At 40.5% G+C, this 16,020-nt stretch overlaps 1 protein-coding gene across 1 annotated transcript in view; it reads right to left on the minus strand.

Annotated features, from left to right (window-relative positions):
• Positions 1-15,311, minus strand: part of minar1 (membrane integral NOTCH2 associated receptor 1) — a 35,369-nt gene extending 20,058 nt beyond the window's left edge. The window contains exons 1-2 of the mRNA XM_079339973.1: positions 13,590-15,311; positions 10,249-11,703 (exon numbers count right to left, since the gene is read on the minus strand). Coding sequence (XP_079196099.1) covers positions 10,249-11,703; positions 13,590-14,396 — 2,262 coding nt within the window. The 5' untranslated portion in view covers positions 14,397-15,311. The remainder of the gene's footprint in view (positions 1-10,248; positions 11,704-13,589) is intronic.
• Between the last annotated feature and the right edge of the window lie 709 nt (positions 15,312-16,020).

Below are 16,020 nucleotides of genomic sequence, written 5' to 3' on the forward strand. Positions count from 1 at the left end.
GAATAAACATGTTCACAGGGATTCATTGACTTTTGGAGCCACGCGTTAGTGGACACTTAAGGAACTGCATTTTTTTGGACTTCTGCATGGCTTCACATTTCAACACTGGAAATTTCTGCAAGAAGCAACCAACAGGTGAAGGTATTTCACTAAAGTATCTTCTAATATACAGTCTGACTGTCTGAAACTGTTAGTACTTGTCTCGAACTTTACTTGTGGACAGTTACTGAATGTTCATAACTATAAGTTGTGATAAAACCTAATATATACTGTACATATATTTTTCTAGAACAATACCCCTCTAAAATACTGAATAGAGAATGATATGAGATAATAAGATGATCCTAAACAAATTGGAAAAGTCCCATATACTGAAAAATAATGTTCCTTTAACACTAAGTGCCAGACAAAGTCCTGAGCTTCAAACAGTGCTGACCTTTGGAAACTCTGATCTATTATTCAACTAAACCAGAGTTAAATAATGGATCTCTAGGTGAGTGATATCCACTAGTGTTTGAAGGTACTGAGCAAGAATGTTCTTTGGTATAACCTCGTACATAATCATACTGTGAAGGGACTGAGCTCCTGGGCTGGTTGATTTTGAACTGAAGTGTTTGTTACACCTGTCTACCTGTTTTATAGTCTGTTCACGTATTTGTCAGCATCAAGTTGTATCCAACAGCAGAAACACTGCGAGGAGAAGTTTGGATAACTACATTAGTTCAATGTTTTCAGGCAATCAGAGCAGTGTCAGTAACTACATTACCTTGAATTTAAAGTTCCACTTTTTATTATAATTACTGTTAAATCTCATGAAAAGGTTATATAAAAAACAATCCTGTAAAAGAAAAGACTGATCCAAAAAGACCAGAAATAGAAGCAGTACATTCTGATGGGAAACCCTGAATGAGCCCATTTTAAATGCAGTGATTTAATGTAAAGGTATTTAGAATAGTCTAATGAGACAGTTTAACAGGGTTTTAACTGTACTTGACACACAAACTCTACTTGTTTACAGACAGCCCTGTCTTAAACAAACAGGGACATGTGTGTGGAACATTTATTAATTGCAAACATTAATCCAAACAGAGCTTCCATTAGCAGAGTTAAAGAACAGCAAAAACCTCGAACCAGGCTGATTGGTAAACCGACATTGGGCATGTTAAGAGAATATCAAGGTCCCATAGGTTGATCCTTACTGGAATCATGACAGAAAAAATGTCAACTCACAGATTTTAGTAAACGTAGCACATCCAGTAAGGTGCCTGTCTCAAAGGTCAGCATTCAATGAATAGAAGAAGGAGGCCGCACACTTGCTCCCTTTTTTTGTGCATTTATTATGAGCACATCCCGTGAGTGAGTGAGTGAGTGACGTTTCGAGCACAGCTCTTCTTCAGACTCTGAAGAACAAAAAAAGGGAGCAAGTGTGCGGTCTCCTTCTCCTATTCATTGAACTCACATTTTATCCATCTAGCTGTTTATCCATGATTAATGCATACATCTGTCCTTCTGATGGTTGGTTGGTTGGTTGGTTGGTTGGTAGGTAGTGATTTTGGGTTGTTGCTTGAATTTTTCAGTGGGAAAGTTCTCATGTGAAAAAGTGTTTAGCCTCCTCATTAGAAACATGAACTGTTGGTTTTTAAACCCTACGTAAATGGACTTTTGGTTATATACTAATTTTCTAGTCGTCAGACAACTCAAAGTGCTTTTACACCGCCTGTCACACTTGCACATTCACACCAATTCACACACTGATGACAGATATAGCTATGTAAAGTGCCACTATAAGATAATCCCATTCATACACATTCATACGCCGCTGGCGAAGCAGCAGGAGCAATTTGGGGTTGTTCCTTCAGGTTGAGAGACACACAGCCCTAAAATCTGTGTGAGGTGCAACTGCTACTTGAACGCTGTCACTTCTTTGTGACTCTTAAAGGCAATTTTACCTTGCCACTGTTACTTTGCTAAATGTTTCTTAGTGCTGGCTCATGGAGGATTAATGTTGGGTCTGTAAATCATATAACAAAGAGTACTTTGTTGATTGATTCAATTTCAAAATCCAACATTAAGCTAGAAGATACCTCACCAAGATGTTTATTTTCATCAGACTGAAATTATATAAGTACATCATGAACCCTTGTTCTTGATGGTTATTAACATTTTTCAAACCAAACAGCTGCTTTAAAGCATCCAGAGACATCCAGTCCTCTTGGCAGACTTTAGTCTCTATAATTTGTCAGGATTAATTTCTCTCTGATTCGCTGCTGTGAACATTTCTCCTGGCTGCGAGAAGAGTCATGTGGGACAAAGAGCCACATGGCATCAACATTTCCCTTTTTATGTCTGAGCCCAGATTTAAGGCTGGAATCTGCTGCTCTGTCCACACAGCTGTTGCACTGGATGAAATCAAAGACCTTTATTTCCAACGATGATTTATCCAAAGAGTTTTTGAGTCCTCTTGACTTGAAAGTCACATTTTCTTTGATTATAGATTGATCTGTTGGTTATTTCTAGAGTTGACTAAAAACTCCTTACTCTGAAATGTTTTAGTGAAATGATTAATCAGATATAAATGGAACAATGTGCAACATTTTAAACACACAGTAAATATAGTAGGAATTAAGTATATCTTCTTTGAGTCATAACTGTTTACAGTAAAGTGAGAGGCTCGAGTCTTACTAACTGTGTTGCTGTCAGAGCTGTGTTTACAGTACATCATATTATACTAGTGATGTCTTGTAAAAGTTGCAGCTCTGAGAGCCAATGCAGTTTTTTGTATTTATTTTGGATTTGCATTTTAGTATTTGTGTAATTCAAAAGTTTGATTTAAATATTAAACACGAGTAAGAATGCTTTTGTAACAGGATAAATGCACAGAATCGGGCAAGTTAAACTACAAAATTAGGTTACTTAAGATCCTAAATTAGGAGCCGTTTGGAAGTCGAAAGAGCCTGACTTTCCATCACTGATGTTTACATGAAGAATGGCCTTGCGTACAAATCTGGACCATAGAGAAAGTAAGAATAACATACTCACTGCTAATGTTATGTCATTTGTGTCAATTTATGTGCAATATGAAGCTATGACTTAACAAAGTCTGCTAATATTAGCCTGCTAACACAATAAAACAGGCCTCTTATAGGACAACTTAATTGTGCCTAATCTTGGTGTGTTCTAATTGGTAACTCCTTCGTGCGAAGACGAGTCATGTGCAGCTGCACGAGAGAAGAGACTTTAGAATATCTGAGGTGTTTGTTTTGATTTTATTCTGGTGTACAAGAGCAACATCTATTGGATCAAAATATCTAATCTTCCTTCTTTAAGATTTTTTTGTTTTAATAAACTACCTAATTAATTAAAGTTTACTTCCAGCTCTCATCAAATCCTTCTTTGAAAACAGTTGAAAAATAGCAGTCCTGATATCAAGGTCATTAACTAAAACTGCCATTCCCCTAATAGAACATCTTCACAGCATGACACAATAGTAAGGGTATTTTATCAGCTATTTGGCTAATCTGGGAATAAATTCCTTACCAATAGATTTCTTCACAAACGTGTTCATAAAGGTGTCTTATAACACATAAAAAAACATTTAAATCCAACTCCCATAGGAAAATCTGTGAGAGCGGCTCAAAGTCGGGGTACCTGGAATAGTACTTTCTTGGTACTATATACTTATTGGTGAAAATTTGAAAATGTTAACCTTTGCTTTTGGTAGCTTGTGAGGGGTCAAACTAGGGGTTCTTTAGGATTCTGGATACATTGCAAACATTTGTTTTCCAAAAAAAATCCACTCCTTGGTTTACTTTTACATTTAAATTTACAATAGCTCTATATGTTGATTTTAATATCTCGAATACTAGTTAAAAAATATACTGCACCACATAGATCAATGTATTTGGGGTCCAGGTCTGAGCTTTCTTCACACTCTACTGTTCTTAAAGTGGGGACTGGGGCCCCCTGGGGGCTTATGAGACACTGAGAGGGGGTTCACGAGATGCTTTCCATCACTAAATACAAAAGTTGAATGATCTATAATTTAATATCTTACCCATTATGGTGGAAAAATACCCCATTCAAATATTAGTTGAATTTTAACTAATGGTTCAAAAATGGTTAGCAGTGGCAAAGTAATTTATGCTTCCCATAAGTGAAACAATGCAGGTGTCTGCTGCTCCCTATGAATGACATTTGACACCTCCATAAACTGGGTGTCTGTTAAGGAAATTCTGAATGTCCACACAGTCCTACAGTTTATACATTATATTATTATACAGCATTTCTTACATTACGCTGCTGAAATAGGGACAGTCGGGTTCCCCAGTCTTTAGCACAGTTATTGTGGGGGTCCAAAGCTGAAATGTATGGTAACCTCTGCTCTATATCATCATTGATACAGTTCTTGCAAGTCACACCTTTGTCATAGCTTACACTATGCCCAACTGACCTGAGCCAATGCAGGTTTTCTCTGAGCCCAGTCTGTCCTTTCAACTGTATTTATGGGCTGAGCCTGACCAAAACCATACAAGGTGACTTTTATAATTTGAGTTTGCACTTTTCGAATCAGATATCTGTTTAGATGAGATCTTAATAAGCACAAAAAAAGAAGCATCTATTATATAGAAAACAGCATATTTATAAGGTTCCCTTAGAAACACCTATCAAAACACAACAACATACTATTTTTACAAACTGTATGCTCTTCTCCGAGTTTCTAAGCAGTAATCTAATAGTGTGAGTGTACCTGCACATTTAGCTTTGGATCACTGTGGTCCTGTGTCTCTGCTTGTGTTGTTACTATTGGCTGTAGTGTAAATATGAATGGCAGAAGCCTGAGTGACGTCACATCACCTATCTGTTACTGCAGGGGGCTTTGGAAGCCGATCGTTTCTATGCTCGAAATCCTGTCTCAATCTAACTTTGAGTTAACCTAACTTTGAGTTAACCTAACTTTGAGTTAAACTAACTTTTAGTCAACCTAATAACAGGATAAGAGCTGGGGCTGAGGCAGGTTTTTTGAGCATTTTGACACCAGCTACACCACGCCTGCCAATCAATCAGGTCAGAATGTGAATAACTCTTATCCTTCATCCAATCAAAACTGATGAGTCATCAACCCCCCCCCCCCCCCCCCCCCCCCCCGTACAGTGTGTGTGGATGGAGACATGAGCTAATCTGTCTGCTGTAAAAACACGCTTTTTGAATGGGTGTGTATGTGACTTCCTGTGCCACTGCAGCCAGTCTCTAGTGGACACTCGACGTACTGCAAGATTTGACACTTTCACATCGGCTTAATTTTTCAACATTAGAGGTGGTTGCATAAATGCACCAGGTGCTGTGCACTTGGTGATAAATGTACCATATCTGCTCAAATCTGTTAATCAAAACAGGAGTTCTTGGTTTTAATAGTGAACTTTTTGCAAGTTACTATAGCCATTACACATTTTCCAGTACACATATCATGTACCATCTGTTACTCTATACCTGGTGTCAGTGTGTCTGGTTTGATACAGGTTCTTATGGAAGGCTGTGGCTGAGTTAATCTAACTCGAAACTGTACCTCCAACAGATAGAGGGCGAAGCTGCAAAGCAAACTTACCAGGCCTATATCAAAACCTGGGACTGGAAGGTTTAGCAGAGTCTTTTGGACCTCAGTGACTACTGATGGGTGGGAGGAGTTTATGGTTATAAGCTGGTTCAAACACAGGACCCAATGGCTCCTGAGAAGCTTTAATTGTATGGAGAAAGGTGTTGAATGTATCTTGGCATGCAGAAATGGTAAAGGTACAGCGTGCAAGAACTGTATCAATGATGATGCAGAGCGGAGGTTACCATACATTTCAGCTTTGGACCCCCACAATAACTGTGCTAAAGACAGTGGGGAACCCCACTGTCTCTATTTCAGCAGAGTAATGTAAGAAATGATGTATAATAACATAATGTATAAACAGTAGGACTGTGTGGACATTCAGAATTTCCTTAACAGACACCCAGTTTATGTAGGTGTCAAATGTCATTCATAGGGAGCAGATGTGATGGAAAACATCTCGCAACCTCCCTCTCAGTGCCTCATAAGCCCCCAGGGGGCCCCAGTCCCCACTTTAAGAACAGTAGAGTGTGAAGAAAGCTCAGACCTGGACCCCAAATACATTTATCTATGTGGTGCAGTATATTTTTTAACTAGTATTCGAGATATTAAAATCAACATATAGAGCTATTGTAAATTTACATGTAAAAGTGGGCGTGGCCATTTCTCCACCAAGGAGTGGATTATTTGGAAAACAAATGTTTGCAATGTATCCAGAATCCTAAAGAACCCCTAGTTTGACCCCTCACAAGCTACCAAAAGCAAAGGTTAACATTTTCAAATTTTCACCAATAAGTATATAGTACCAAGAAAGTACTATTCCAGGTACCCCGACTTTGAGCCGCTCTCACGGATTTTCCTATGGGAGTTGGATTTAAATGTTTTTTTATGTGTTATAAGACACCTTTATGAACACGTTTGTGAAGAAATCTATTGGTAAGGAATTTATTCCCAGATTTTTGCAATATGCCCTTACTACAATGTTTGATGTGCACTTCAAGGACCATCATAGCATGGGATTATAGAGTGATTAAGAGAATTAATGCTTAAATTTCTGACCTTCATCGCATCATTGACCAATTAACGTTGCAAGCCTTATAGGGTTACAATGATTTTATATTCTCATTTGTTTGACGTGACAAAATAAATAATTTGTCCATAACACAGACTTTCCTGTCGTACTCTTGACTTACTTTCCAAATGTGTCCAAAAGTTTTTTTCCAATGTACTGCATTATTACTGTGACATTACTTTAAACATAAAACTACAGAGGAATTTATACATATCCCTCAATCCTATTATCTATTTATACAATTGATTCAGCAAATGATATCATGAGATGATTTCTCAAACGCAGTCTAAAGAATGCAATCACAAATACAACTGAGATTTAAATGGTAAACGGACTTGAGCTTGTGTAGCACTTTTGTTGTCTTCTGACTACTCAAAGCGCTTTTACACCGCATGTCACACCTATCCATTTACACACTAATGGCCAGTGGTAGCTACGTAAAATCCCCACGAGAAATAACTTATCCTATTCACCCCCCTCTAGAAACTTTGTGTGAATGAACTTTCCTGCTGCTTCCAGCTTGAGGCTGAGCAGATCCCAGTTTAATGCTATGCTGGCAAGGATCCAGCTACTACAGTGTTATGAACCGTGACAAGAAGAGATTTAAATCTAGTCTAGTCAATCAATCTTTATTCAGTCAATCTTCATTTCCAATAAGCTTTTAATGTTTCACTTTGTTTGAAGGAGATCTATTATACTCCCTTTCACCATTCATTATGTCAGTCTGGGACACCCATTAAGGAAGCAAGATATGTAGCTCAAACATTTACCTTATACTGTACTGGAATCAGTGAAATAGCTCATTCTAGCCTCTGCCTGAAACGATTCATTTCAGCCAACGTGCCCATTTTCCTCCAAATGCCGAGCTCTGTTTGCAGTCACAGGGATATTTGAGTGAACTTCAGGGAGGGTGTGTACTTTAAAGAGCTGCCAGGGGGTGCATGTCCTACAACTTTGCTTTCCTCTAGTATGTTGGAAGTTCTCATAGCGTCTCGTTCAGAGCAGCAGGAAACCAAACAACTGTGTATTATCCGACATCGTAACATTATATGTAATGTGGTACATAAATATGGATCAGCATAGTAAATCTCTTTTAAAAACAGGTTGAAATAAGTGTTGAATGAACCATTTCAGTAAGCCAATAAACAGTTACAACATCAATATGTGAGATTTTTTTTCTTTTTATTGTTTTAAAAATGTGTTAATTTTATTGTTTGTAAATGATGATTGTAGGGGCTTTTTCTAAAATCATTTTGCAGCAGTTAGTGAAATCAAGTCTATGCTAAGAGACGATTTAAACTCATTTCATCCAAAATCATTTATACAGTGCTTTGAGGGCTGATTTTAATCGAGAGGGTTCAGAGACAGCGATAAGAGCGCAGTTTTACATCCTCCACAAAAGAAAAAAGAAGACAGCATGGACCACTCAGATAGAAAGAGCCCTTGGTGCTGATGTTGTTTTTGATACCTGACAGGAGTAACCTTTTTCAGAAATATTGGCAGCTGATGGTGGAGAGTATAGCCTATTGGACTTGAATGCAGGGGGTGGAAAGTTCTTTGGCTCTACACCCGTTTGAATTTCTTCCACTGGTGACTGTAATGCGTGGCTCTGCATCATAAAACATGGCTGAGTGTGAATGTTTGATTAATCCTGTAAAGTCTTGTCTAATCATAAACATTAACCTATTGCTTTAAATGTCATTGAAAATGTTCTCTTTCTACCAGATTTAAACATCCTTTAAATGTATTTTCGAAAGTTTGTTTGCTTTGATATCACAGGATGGATGAAATAACTATGAACTAGATTCATGAATTCAGAATAAACAAACACATATCTGAAAGAATTACATTTATAAAATAAAAACAAAAAAAACACTCCAGTATCCAAGTCATTGTGTGTTTGCAAAGAATTTTCATGTTTTTGTAGACCACACAAGGTTTTGTGTCACAGAAAAAAATGTTTTTGCTTAATGAAGCACCTTGAGGGTCGTTGACTGAAACCCTGTTTACACCTTGCATTTACATCATGGGTGATTGGATCACAAGTGGAAGGCCATAATAGACATTGTGTGTTGCATATGGAGGTGGTCTAAAAGGCTTTGTCCACATTGGTTTGAAGTGTGAACCCTCGTGTTCTGGGCCACCTTTATGACATCCCCTAAACTGAGGTATTCTGCGGTTTGTTAGTAACCGAAAATGTGGAAACAACTCCCTCCATAAGTTTAAGTACTTAGTCATTTGTGTAACAAAAACATCATGTTAAGGCATGAATCAACATAATATGAACAAAACATCAACTTTTACTGAGCATGTGTGATAGCAGCCAGAAGCTGTCGAGGCTGCATAGCCAGACTAAAATGAAGCTCCCAAACACCACCTACTGAAAGAGCTTAAATGTACAATGTAGGATTTAATGATGTAAACTTACATTAAAATATGTTAATTCAAAATTGATCCATGTCATATATATTTACTTACATTATCTCACCATTCTCTCTTTACTTACATTATAATTGTTGGAAATATTTCCAACAATTATCAAAGCCTGAGAAACCCTTAATTTTATAGTAATAAAAAGAAATTGCCATGATGCCATGTCAAGCCACCATGACACACACAATGGTTATTGTTGCTGTGTAAACAACGGATGTTAAGGCAAAGTATGCTACATAAGGAAGCAGGAATTGCAACTAAAAGCTGCCGTACAGTTGCTGTATGTGCAGCCTTCATAAAAATGTCATATAAATAATTCTTGGATACAACGTTGGTAAACATATTCTACTACTTCAGGTCTATTGTGCCCGTTCATCTTCATTACGTCAACGTGGATGTCGTTTTCACCTTAGGCAGAGAGAGAACTCCCTTAATTCCCATCTACCCTCGACATCATCTTCTGTTACAGGAGTATTGATTAAGAGCCCCCTGACAGCGGAATCTATATTGTCTCTTTGAAGTATTTTCTTCAATACAAATAAATTGGACAATCCCATAGTGTTATAAATCAATAAATTACAAAAATGACAAAATCTAAGGAACAACTCAGACAAAATGTAAACTCCTGGTTCGAGCGACATTATTAACAGATGACTGTTTTTTGTCTTCCCTGTATAACTGTCCGCAAAAAACACCAGCCTACCTGTATCTAAACATTTCAGTCAGGATCTCTTAGTCAAAATGGATACTTTGATGCAATTATTTATATGGCCGTATGGCTCTGTGAGGGATCTCCCTGCCCATCCAAGTGCTTGGAAGCATTAGGCAGGAACAGCTCACATTCCTGCCCTTCCTGTGCATCCAAGGAAAGCAATAAGGCAGAGCAAGCATCAATGACTAGCAAGGCAGAGAAGCATCGCAGTCGAGAGCTCAAGCCTGCTATGCTTCTCTGCCTTGCTCGAGAAACATTGGCCGGCATAACAACTATTTTGCCAATAGGATGCTTTCAGCAAATCAGCTGGCCATTAGCTGATGAGTCAGCTGACATGAACGTTGGCACAATAATTGAGCGTGGCTCTGTGGCGTGCCTGATCTAACGCAAGGCTTCATTTCTTTTTTTTCGATTGAAAGTGAAGGAAATCTGTGTCCGTACCTCTTTGGCCTTCCTGTGTCTGTCCTTGCCGTCTCTGTCTCTTTCTTTGTCGTCATCTGTTGGGAGGCAGGAGTATGACACCGTCCTCCAGTCCCGAGGAGAGTTGGTGATGCTGGCGATCTTCGGCTCGGGGGCGCTGTTCTCCTCATTGAGTGAGCGGGACGACCTCCTGGTGAACATGCTCTTCTTCAGAGCTTTTGTCCTCAGGCTGTCGTTGGTACTCCCGTCAGAGCAGCACCACTCCCCTGGAGGGCTGCTGTCCATTTTGCCGTTGTGTCCCGTGGTGTGGCACTGGAAAACATGAGGGGAAAGATTGGCGTTGGGATGTGGATGAGGCTGCAGCTTGTTTGGGGTAGCTGTTGATCCAGATGCAGAAGCTGACTCCATGTGTCTCCCGTTAGCCTCTGGCTCTTGGATCTTCTCATCCAGCTTGTTGAGTTTGGAGAGCACTTGGGAGATCTCGCTGCGAACCCCCGACAGAGACTCCAGCTTCTTCTCAATCTCACCAATCCTCATAACCAGTTTACAAACGCTCGATTTAAGCTCATCGTCCGTGTTTTCCAGTGAATTGAAGAGGCGGTCCAGCTTGGTTTTGGCTAGTTTGACTGTGTTGCGTTCGGGGGAGCTGTCACCTTCAGACTTGAGTGTAACCTGAGATAGAGATCCGTTACTGTTGTAGCAAGAGGGCTGGATGACGCCCAGAGAGTCACAAACACTCATATCATCCAGAAAACGAAAGATATCGCTGATGTCATCACTGACAAGCTCTGAATCCTCATCAGAGTGTTTGAAGGCCTGTCTCTCTCTATAATCCTTCAATTTCTTCTGCTCGGCCTGCTCTGTTTGAGTCCCCACACTAGACGAGCTATCCCCTCCCTGGAAGGAATGACTTTTCACATTTTTGTCCCGAAACCTTTTGGCTATTTCTCTTTTGTCCAAGCCTGCAGGCCCACTGGCCATCAGAGCTGGATCCTTGTTTTTTAATCCATTAGTTTTCTTCGCAAATCCAGACGGAGAAGCGACCACCTTGTCCTTGGGGCTCTGAAAAAGCTTCTCGTCAGTGCTGATGATGCTGATGTTGTGATGGAGGTTTTCTTTGAGAGGTTTTCCATTCATGAATGACAACTCAAAGTCCGGTGGCCCTTCCTCTGTGTTCAGACTGAGACTTTTCACCGGCCACGATGGTTGCTTTCCCGCTTTGTGACTGTGCTTCCTTTTGCTGACGCTCTCAGAGACCGTTGTCGGGCCAAAGTACGTGGACGCCTGCAGATCATCCAGGCTTTCATGCTTCACCCTCTGCCTGTCCTGAAGAGGGGAGTTCAGCGTAGGCTCAAAGTAGGGGTTACTGTAGGGTAATTCGAAGCTGTGGTTGAAGAAGGTGGCAGGCTTGTGCAGCTCCCTCCGGTGGTAGGCAGATGCAGGCTCATTACTCTGCTTACACTTAGGTGTAATGACCTGCAACATAAACACACACAGAGTCAACTTTAAATACATGTACACAACAGAAACAACACACTGATGGGTGGACTTTTTTCTTATCACAAGATGGAGAATAAAAACCAGAAACAAAATGCAAATTGACACTGAACAGTTCAAAATTATTCATTACATAGATAAGAATAATTTTAGGACAATCAGTCCAGTTGTATTAATAATAAAACTAAACGTGCAACATAAGGGAGGGAATTGTTAGATAATACATTTTGATTTTAATAATAACTTTTAGAGAAATAGAACAGCACAGAGAAGCTCTGCACGGAAAATTATCTATGTATTTGTAACCTGTGCTTGATTATTACACTGCAGGAGAAAAATCTTTTTCAGATCACTTAAACCCTTTCTTTCTCATCTGCCACTCAGGGATCTGTCCACCCTCTTGTGTGTTCTGTACATAATAAACAGACCTTGAGTGAGTAACAGCTCTATATTTATCCGACCCTGTGAGAGTGTCTGCTAGAACATTAATGCATCATTTATACATGAACATTAAATGCAGGTCAGGGGATGATGAAACCTGAAATCAACCAAACATAAATTGCTCTGCGGTGTACCAGCTGCTGCTACCTCTTTATAAGCCATCAAGGACATGAAAGAGGAAATTAAATAGTTTCCTTTTCTCTTCGGCAGTGTAAAGCTACATTGGGTATATTTTCTATGCTAAAGTAGTAGGACTTTAAAACATACAGCACTTGTGTTTCTATGGACTTCACTTAACAACATATCAGAGCTACTGCTCAGTGGTCGATTCAGTCATCTGTCAACCAAACTCGATCCCCAGCTCCAGCAGCAACATGTCCAATGTGTCCCAAGTTGCTCCCGCTGTTTGTCATCATAGTATGAATGGACACTTTACATAGAAACCTTGACAATCAGTGTGTACATGGGTGTAAATGGGTAGAATGGGTCTTCCATGTTTACTTCACGTAAGCCTTTATCAAACATGCTCTCCTAAAAATGTCAAAAAAAGATTTTTTTGCGAGGTGTAATCTGGATAACTTATACACACATTTGTCTCTGTTGGACCCTAGGGAAGGGGGTCTTAGGAGGCAGGACACAACAGTTAAAGGACATTGCAGTAATCAAAGTGTGATGTCCACATCAACGTAGGGGCTCAAGGATATGAAAGACGACATTCTGCTTACTCGCTGCCGGAGAATTTTCCTGCTGCATTCTCACATCATCTACTTGTGGAAATTTGTAATAATGGGCTTGTGGGAAAAAGTATGTAAAGAGTCAGGACAAAAATGACAGCCATTCGTGTTCAAAGCTCTGAACATGTGGGAAAAATTGATTGAAAATTGATATATATATATATATATATATATATATATATATAGTATGCCAATGTGGCTATACATGACAAGATGGATTTCCCAGCATTCAATCCTTTATTATTGTTTGGTCAAATAAACATACAAATCAATGCTCACTGAATGATAACCATTTTGTAAAATAAATTGTTTTTCTAATCCATTGAGCATGGATTTGTAAACTATGCGCTCAGTTTTGCAAACGCTGGGCAAATTTTCATAAACCGTACCCACAGACTGCAAATCCATGGGATTACCTACTGCTGTTTGTTCTTTTCGTACCTGAGCCAGATTCAAACTTTTATGTTCAGATTAATTCAGTTTAATTAATTATTACCTGGAAATGTTCTCCATGGGCATTAGGCTATATATCTTTACCTGAAGATGTACACACACACAACTACAAGCATAGAAACAAATCCTAAGAACCCAAGCACAATTTGGAAACACTAACACGAACACACACACACACACACACACACACACACACACACACACACACACAAATACAGAAATAGTGTAAAGAGAGACCTGTGGGGAGAAGGCCAGCTGGTTGTGGAAGTCCTCTTTAAAAACATTTCTCTTCTGCACACAGGGGTGGAGGGAGAACGGTGGCAGGGACTCCTGGTCCATGTTGGACTCGCTGTCTACATCCATGGGGAAGTAGGTGCTCTGCATTTCACATGGGGGTGAGGGGGGGCTACTGCTGGAGTACTGGGGCAGGTGCTGCAGCTTGTCCAATGAGGCGGCTCTGCTGACACCCAGCAGGAAGTTTGGGTTCGAGGAGCGTACAAACTGCTGGTGGCTGCCGCGGTCAGACGATTTGGAGCAGGGAGAGGCGCTCTGGGCACCGTGGTGTTGCTGGGGGCAGTGAGGGTGGTGGTGTCGATGGTGCCCCTCTCGGGGGTCTGAATGATCGTAACTCGCCCCCCTGTCACAGTCCTGAAACTTAAAGGTCTCCTGCTCAGACCCGCACAGCTCTAGAGACTGATTCTTATGGACCTTAACTCGGTGCACACCGGGGAGCTTGTCTTTGGCCAAACCACCATTCATCTGGATCAGGTTGAACATGGTGACAATGTCTGCCGCCACCATCAGCTTCTTGGACTGCGGGTCATCCATGGAGCAGCGCATCTTGTCCCTAAAGAGTGTTGCAGGGAAGGCAGGGTCCAGGCATGCTGTGTAGAAGAGCAGGCTGCGAAGCTTGGTCAAGTGCACCAGGTCAAAGCGGGCACACAACGACTTACACAGGTCCTGGTAGGACATGGAGCTGTGCTTGGTGTCCAGCTCCTCCAGGATCCGGACCAGGAACAGAGAGTAGTCTGGGAGGGGGTCCATAGCTGTGTTTGTGTGGGGTGAGTTGGGGGGGTAAGGGTTGTACAGGCCTATGGACAGTCCTACCTGAGGTAGAGAGAGTGTGTCACCTGAATCATTCCTTTAAATGCTCAGTCACTGTCAGAAGACCCAAACATTAAGATGATTCTGTTTGTATGTCTATCTGTCTGTCTGATGTGTTTTTAATAATTCTGATAAATCGATGGCAGACCTGGACTTCAGGCGCGTGCATACAGCTGCTGCCTCTCTCAGGGAAGGACGCGCGCACGCAGATCTCAGGCTGATTCAGGTTCAATCTGCATACCGACACTCATTGTGAGCTCTCGTGCACAGAGCGCAGATTTATCCGGTGAGATCGGTGCAAATCCACAAGATTCTCCTCCTACTCAGAGCGCGAACAAAAGGAGACACACTCGGAGGATTCATCTGAACCAGGAGCCGGAGCAAGCAGCATCAAAGCTGAGCTTCACACATACCAACTTTACCCCCCTCCCCAATTAACCGTCCGCGTTAAGAATGAAAAAAACGCAGAATGTACATCCTTACGTGCACGCGCACAGGTAAAAGCTTGTAAAAACATAGAAGCTGTTACAGGAATCAGAGTCGGATCAATAGTCCCGATATGTGGCACCGCTCCATCGTCCCACCGGACTCCCCCGATCACAGCTGTGCTGCTGCTCACGGTGAGGAGCTGTCCGAGGATTGTTGTGCTGAATGCGGAGTCAAATTACCAACACTACACACCTTCTTTGCTGTTTCCACTTTCAGAATAAAAGCATCAGCTCGGGGTTGCAAAAAATCAAGAGACACCCACTTTCTAGTATGATCCCTTATTTTGTTGTTTTGTTGGATTTTTATTTCTGGTTCAGCAATTCTATAACCGAGTCTTTATCTTGTACATGGGTATTTTTATTTCATTTGTATTTAACCTTTTTTTTTTTTTTTTACAAGGTGAGGTTTAACTTTTTTTTCTTACATTGAGATGAAGAAATGTATTTTAAAAAGTGAGTCTTGGTCAAGTCAGCAGCGAAAGTTTTCCACAAAGAACAAACAATTTAACATAAGACAGAAATAACATCAGGCAACTATATTAGCACCGGTCATTAATAAAACTTGTGTACACACTGGTAAATAAGTACTTGTCTTGTCTTGAAATCTTCTTGATAGGCCTGGGGATTATAATGAAAAATGTTTTCCAAATATCAGTCTCAGTTGAGTTCAGTCCAGTTTATTGCCATTTGTAGTATAAAACCACATTGGAAAACGTTTGCAAGAGATAACAGTAACTGAACAAAAACACAGGACAGACATTTCAAAAGACAGGCAATACATATAAAAGAAAGAAAAACAGAGACAGTGAGGCCACATGAGGAACGTACCAATAAATCATGCAAGCTTGCTCAGTGCATCTAATAGAGTGATACGGTCTGCCTGAGGTAGGAGGAACAAAAGGACTGACAGCAGGATGTCCTGTGGGTCCTTGGTGATGCTGAGGGCAGGTGATAGGAGCCTAGCACTGTAAATGTCTTCAAGCACTGGCAGACTGACACCAATCATTCTACTTGCACGCAAACAACTTTATTTCAGGATTTTTTTTTTCTCCTGCAAAGTGAGGTTAACAAACCAG

This window comes from Symphodus melops, assembly GCF_947650265.1.
Source record: "Symphodus melops genome assembly, chromosome: 3".
Classification (NCBI taxonomy): Eukaryota; Metazoa; Chordata; class Actinopteri; order Labriformes; family Labridae; genus Symphodus; species Symphodus melops.